Source organism: Nanorana parkeri, unplaced genomic scaffold, assembly GCF_000935625.1.
Source record: "Nanorana parkeri isolate BGI_ZX_2015 unplaced genomic scaffold, ASM93562v1 scaffold508, whole genome shotgun sequence".
In the NCBI taxonomy this organism is placed as follows: Eukaryota; Metazoa; Chordata; class Amphibia; order Anura; family Dicroglossidae; genus Nanorana; species Nanorana parkeri.
The window spans coordinates 740,253-747,469 of NW_017306776.1; the positions used below are offsets into that span (position 1 = coordinate 740,253).

Consider the following 7,217-nt stretch of genomic DNA (forward strand, 5'->3'; position numbering starts at 1 on the left):
TCCCCCCCCCCCCCCCCCCCCCCCCCCCCCCCCCCCCAGGCTGCATACAAGTGATATTTAGCTCTGCTTGCCCAAAGCAGGGCTAAATGTAGAAAACAACTACCCACATGGCACCCGGAACTGCATGTTCAGGGCATCGGGAGATAGGAATTCCACACGCCAGCTGCCCCTCTACTCCCTGCTGCCCTGAGGCCAGGCCTTGGTTGGCCTTGTGGGAAATCCGGTCCTGAATGTGGTACTATTGCGGTGCCAACACATGCCTGCCAAGAGGTGCGTTGAGGTACCATTTAGAATGATGGCATTCAGTACTTTGTTTCACCACGCAGCAATGCAATGAAGGCTATTGCAATGCAGCACAGAGCAACTCACCCCTGTCAGGAGGTACATTGGGATGCCATTCACAATAAATGGCAGCACAACAGCTCGACCAGCGTGCGGAGCATTGTACTATGCGATAGTGTGTGCTACGCGCATGGATACCATGCCTTTAGCCCAATGCTGTAGTGGGCACTCAGTCATAAACAGAAGTGTTTAGATCACACAAAGGATACTGTCTATGGTTATATTTATAGAAGGAGGGCATTCAATACAAGCATTCCCAGTGCCAAGTGATCAGAGGGGAATCTAGCAGTATGTGTTGGGGCGGGGGGGGGGGGGGGGGGGGAACTCTGGCAAGCGCACAGGGGGGGGTGGGGGGGGGGGGGGTGTCTCACCTTTTAGTTTTGGGATCATATTGTCTGATTTCCGTAACAGCCCAGATTCAAGAGGGAATTTCTTTCTCAGCTCCCTCTGTTAGGATACAAAGAAATATACGCAGTTAGATCAGCAGATAGACAGGCAGAACCATGCAAACATATACTGTATGTATCCATAAAGCGTTACCAGCCTACAATAGAAAGGGGGATTATGTACTAAACAACTGCTTAGAACAAACAATAAGAATTTTTATTTTTCATTTTTATACCATGAACCTTAGAAGAAACAGTTATCGGTATCTATAGGCAGGACACTTCTATCTAGCACACTTATAGCCCTACATGAGCTACATATGATGATTCCCATTACAAATTCTAAAAAAAGTTGGTGTTTTCCCCTTATTGGTGTGGATGAAGCCATGAAAATCATTCCCTTTTTTGTGGCCGTAGCCAACTATTCATTCAATGCTGCCGGTATATACGGCACAGGTACTACCTAATACAATGGAGGGATATACTGCATACAACTAGTAGTAGATGTAATCCCCAAGTGAATGACATTTAATTTGCTAAAGCACTGTGAGCCATAAACAATGGCCATGGTTTTTCCTTTAACAAAATGCAATTTTCAGCTAATTTCTCACCCTTTACATGTCAGTGCTGCTGATCTTCTGCAGAATGTTTGCAGCTACTTTCTAGCTACATGCACTCCAGCAATGGCTGCATTTAATTTGTCAGGGAATGTTGCCTGATGATGACAACAGTGGATTGAGCATTGAAACAATATCCACTGCCAGGATGACAACGCAGGGAGTGTTGTCACCCCATTACAGAAGTGCTTGATCAAGGGCGCTCATGGCAGGACGGCCAGTTAATATTTAAATGCAGATTTATAAAGAATAAAAATGACTTTTAAAATTATATTAACATGTCAAATTATATGAAATTTAGTGATTGGTGTTAGATCTACGTTAAGGCTCGTTATATCACACACTATTACTTCTATGGAGTAAAGCATGAACAGCAGCAGGGCAGTATAGGCAAAGATGGGCCAAAAGAAAGTGATCTTAATTTTATCATTACAAACTTACATTCAACTTTTTGAAATCTTCATACTTTCGATATATCAGTATATCGTTGTGGTCAGACCACAGGATTGAAAATATGTTAATCTGTCAAAAAATAAAGCAAAATGTTACTAGTGATTCAGCCACTTCATTAGTTAACAGTCTCCTCCAGGTTTACATTGCAGTACATAACCCATCATGAATGGCCTATTGGTGGAGCCTCAATGGGGTCGCCTTGGATCCCTTTCTGGGCCTTATTTATAAAAATACAGAAAAAAAAGCGTTCACTCCACGGGAACCATTCAAATATCAGCTGTAGTTTTTTTTAGTGCAAGTAGGACAATGTATTTGCCTCCGTGATGGCAGAAGGTTTCCAGCAAGTGGTCTGTTCAACAAAGTGTCTCTTTCGGCGGTGCCTTAAGGTTCTCTTGAGTCCCAATCCAAACCAGCTGGAGTTTACCCTTAACAGAATTGCACCAATTGTCACTCATTATCAGACCCAACGCTATACCCAACCACTGCAAGAGGCCATCAGGTTATAATAAAAAATATAGCCCTTCAATTCACCAACAACTATTGACTTTGAGGAGGCTTGAGACCTCTCAGGGATGTCAAAAGCTCTTGATGTATCAACAGGCTGATCCACCAAGCATGCGGCTGCCTCTGTTGCGTGTTGGTAACAAGTGTTCTTCAGTATTTGTTTTTTTAAATACATCTTCAAAACTACCTTGAGTCTTCCATGCTGCAAAACCCCCATGGCCTTGGCCTCCAATGGGTGGCGGTCATTCCCGGTCATCTGCTGCGGCATGCTGCCAAAATCCAATGTGTTCTACTGAAGAAAAATAATGATGGCTCCTCTTTATCTTCTCACAGCTCAAATTATTTGTCCAATCAGAAGTCAGTTGCTCAGAAAGGGAACTCCCAACTGTTTCAGGCCCCACTCCCATCTGGGAACTGGCAAGTACAGGAAAATGCTGTGGTGTTGCAACCAGGAACTTGGGGTTTTCCCCATTGCACTCTTTCCTGTATCTTCCTGAGAAGTGGAGGCCTGCCTATAGCTATCACACAATCATAGCCTGCTGTCATGCAAATTCTAGATAGATTGCATTCCTTGCCAATTACATCGCTGTGTGTTTTGACAAGGACGAGAGATGCCGCAAATTATCTATTCCAAAAGGCCCATTTATTTATTTATCTTGGCTTGCAGGAAATTACATGAAATCTTGTGCTATTGAGATTAATTTGGGAAGGCTGACTATAAATAGAACCCGTAACTCTCCCATGACTAAAAATTAAATATAGAAACTTGTGTTGATGGGCTTTTGTTCACATCAGGGAGGCTTTCCATTCCAATGCAAGTCTATGGGAATGCAAAATCCTCTTGAAGAAGGAGGTTAAATGTTGGTCAGAAGGACCTGCGCGTGTCAATGAATTCTGAATGAGCTCAAAAGTGTCTCAAACTGATTTTAAACCAATGCTATCGACCCAAGCCCAAAGTCCATTGACACAGGCCCTTAGAATGTCATAGCTGAGCAGTTTTCATACAAAGGTTCGGTATTCAGTTATAATGATGAAGGGTAAGGATGGGCACTGACAGAGAACATCTCCCACTGACTTCAAAAGGGTTATTCACAAAATGGTGAAGGGTTTGGAGAAGACAGGAGAAGTGAACAATCTAGGAAAATATAGCTGATTAGGAAAAAATCTCCAATTCAGCTCACTTTCCAGTACAGCTATGTTGGCCTCGATTGTTCACTTCTCCTGCCTTCTCCAAACTCTTCACTCTTTTGTGAATACTGTAGACCTGCTAGTGTTATTTAAAGGATAAGTGCAATTAAAACTAAGTGCACTTATCCTTTTCTCACCCCACCCCTGACCTAAATGATCTAACCCTCCGCTGGGCTGTAGTTATTGAGATCCGACAGACACGGTTGCACTATTGTTCTGCAATACTCCCTCTGTGGGCCACACCTGCACTTTACAGCCCCATAAACCTCTATTGTCTATTGGGCTGCATACCAGTCGAGAGATGGACGCGGCCAGAAGAAGAAAATGTGCAGCACTGGATGTCAACAAACAGTGAAGCAGACCTCAGGTCTGCACAAAGTTGGGGGGATCATTTAGGTCAGGGGAGGGGGGCAAAAAGAATAGGTGCACTTTTTCTAAATGTGCACTTATTCTTTAAGTAAATGTGTGGGTTTGCTATGTAGAACATTGCAATGGGAACAATTTTAAGCAATCTTGTGCTACTTTAAAAAAATGGACCTGAAAACCTCTCCAGTGGCCCGGGGTCTTCTACATGTGACCCGTTCCAGCACTGTAGTCTCCGCTGTTCTCCTTGGCATTGACACATCTGGAAGTGTTGGATGCCTGTGTCCCCCACCAATCTCCATGCTGTGGTTCTATCCCCTATCCATACATCACTACAGAACTACAGAGGAGGTAGGAGTCACAGGCACCCAGAGAGGTAAGTAAAATAGCTCTTCAATTGCAGAAGACTTTTGGCCACAGTTTTTTAAAACATGACGGATTCAGTATAATCCTCATCCTCATTAGCAGCACAAACTCATCTTTCCTGCATTCCCTGTTGCTACCGTTTAACCCCGGCAGGAGAAATTTACATAACGCTATGGGATCTCCCAGTGTGACAGTACTGGTACTTGGTGATTGGCCCAGTGCTGTCACAAAGGTCACATGCTCCTCCATACGTGGACATACCAAGTGTTTCCTTTGCTTCCAGATGATGAACACTGTGTCTGGGGGTGGCAGGAGGATAAATGAGAATGTTCTGTTGGTATGTGTGTGTGTGTGTGTGTGTGTGTGGGGGGCGCATTCAATGTATTGACGCCATATGGACGTTACTCTATACAAGCAATTTAAAAAGCCTGACTGGGCTGCTAACTTTTTCCAACTCTATCCAAAGCTAAAAAAAAAAAAATGTTGTCTTATTTTGTCTCAATTTTGCCTTAACAAAATTGAGGCCTGGGCTACAAGATGGCAAATGCGATTTAATGTTGACAAATGTAAGGTTATGCACATGGGAGCAAAGAACGTGTGCGCAAACTACCACTTGGGGGGTGCTACATTAGGGAAGTCAACCATGGAAAAAGACCTGGGGGTGCTCATAGATCACAGATTTGGCAATAGCAAGCAATGCCAAGCAGCAGTCAGCAGAGCAAACCGGATACAGGCGTGCATTAAAAGAGGTATTGTGGCAAGGGATAAAAGTGTAATACAACCACTGTATAAATCACTGGTTTGGCCTCATCTTGAGTATAAGGTGCAGTTTTGGTCGCCGTCATCGAGCTGGAAAAAGTTCAGCGAAGGGCTACAAAATGAAGGTATAGAAGGCCTAGGTTATGAGGACAAGGGGCTGTAAAGTGCAGGAGTGGCCCACAGAGGGTGTATTGCGAAACAATAGCGGAATTGCCTTTAGCAATTAAAATGATTCACCTTAGAAAAGAGGCGATTACGAGGAGACCTTATTGCAGTCTTCAAAATCAATGGGGATCACAATATATACAGAACAAACTGTTCAATCAGAAAACTGTATTGAGAACACGGGGGCACAACAGGAGGTTGGAGGAAAGGGGGTTCAATCTTAGAATTAGAAGGGGTTTTTTTTTTGCTGTGAGAGTAGTAAAATTGTGGAATTCCCTTTCACAGTTGTTGGTCTCTGCCGAGAGCATTGATAATTATAAGAAACTTCTCGATGAGTTTCTTATTTCACTTGATATACAAAAATATGGGCAGTGCTAGAGTCAAATAAATACAAATCCACAATCACACACCTATATACACATACTGAAGGTTGCACTGGATGGACCCTTGTCCTTATTCAACCTTATCTAATATGTTACTGTGTCATCAGATACACTTTTTATTGCACATTCACACTACATCCAGATCACCTCCAGACCAGACCAGATTGTTTCCAGACCCAAAATGCATCCTAATGTATCCCTATGCTATTTTTGGCCTCTGTTCACACCAGTGCAGTCCATTCCAGACCAGACCAGAAAAATACTGCATGTCTCATTTTGTCTGGTCTAGAATGCATTGGAACTGCTGGTAGGTTCACACCATTTTCCAGACCAGATCTGGTCCAGAAAATGGTGTGAACCCTAAAATCACATGTGTGAATCTTGGGTGAAAACATTAATAAGGTCAGATGTGATAATATGGCTTGATGTTCTGCTATAAGTGATATTGAAGCTTGCTAGTTGTGAATATTAGCGACTCTGTTACATGGTGTATATACTGTGCAATTTTTTTTCGGGGTACAACGGTCCTTTAAAAGTTTATCCGGGTCTTCCAAATGGACGAAATAGGAAAAAAACGACTTTACAACACACACGCTTGTACAATCATCTTCCAGCATCATATGCTCTGGGTATACCTGTTGATATCAGCACTTGCCTACAGGGATGTAGGTAGACTAGTATATATAATTACTGCACGTGCACATATCCTTATACTTGTAGCATGATTCATCCTCGCAGCTGTCAAGTAATCCATCATCGCTTCCTTTACATAGGGAATGATTAACCCACTTGGTGCGTAATACCGGCTATTATGGATTTTCCATGTCAATGCTATTGGTGTAGCTGGATCAGGAGGCAGGCATCAGATGGGCATGGTTGACCGCATAGCATTCCAACCTTTGGCCATTGTTTTTGTAACTTTTTTTATTGTTAATATTTTTATTACTATTAATGATTATTGATTTATTGTACATGCAGTTTCACTGGATGAATGGCTCTGCAAATTTTTTATCAAGACATCCCTATTCGTATATGGACATACCTCCCAATTGTCAGAGTTGGAAAACATATACACTTCTTAGCACCAATTGTTTTAGCACCTCAGACGCATAGGGCCACATAGTGAATAACATGCTGTAACTGTTATAACAGCCAAGCAACTAATATTTTCGGGAAGAAGGCCATAAATGGCAGCCACCCATATACATTTTAAAGGACAACTTTACCAATGTTGCCCTTTAGACATCCTGCCCCTTCTCTGAGTGCAGCCTACCTGGGATAATACTTGCCTTCATCCCCATTCCGGCGATCTTCCGAGCACCGCACAGCCTTTGCAGCATCAACATCCTTCCCGGGTCCTCCAATTACTGTGCATATGCATCACCATGAGTACGGCCCATCCATAGGAATGAATGGGACAGCAGAGCATACACAGCAGTGACGTGCGGTACCTCTTATTGACTTCAGACTTGAAGCTGACAGCTTTTTGCTCCATAATTTTAGGTGAGGCTCTGCCTCACCTGACCACATGTCCCTGATACACAGCAGGGGAGGACTCAGCTGGAATGTACTTTTTGCTATGGGTGGACAGCACCGGACAGGGCTGCATGGTAAAGATGTCAGGAACAGGGAGGAAGGTAAGTATTTTATACCAGGTGGGCTGTACTCGGGAGGGGTGTGCGGGGGGGGGG

General features: G+C 43.4%; 1 protein-coding gene across 1 annotated transcript in view; it reads right to left on the reverse strand.

The window, feature by feature from the left end:
- Window positions 1-2,579, reverse strand: part of LOC108790855 (NADPH oxidase organizer 1-like) — an 8,179-nt gene extending 5,600 nt beyond the window's left edge. Inside the window, exons 1-3 of the mRNA XM_018561214.1 lie at window positions 2,490-2,579; window positions 1,787-1,867; window positions 714-789 (exon numbers count right to left, since the gene is read on the reverse strand). Coding sequence (XP_018416716.1) covers window positions 714-789; window positions 1,787-1,867; window positions 2,490-2,570 — 238 coding nt within the window. The 5' untranslated portion in view covers window positions 2,571-2,579. The remainder of the gene's footprint in view (window positions 1-713; window positions 790-1,786; window positions 1,868-2,489) is intronic.
- Between the last annotated feature and the right edge of the window lie 4,638 nt (window positions 2,580-7,217).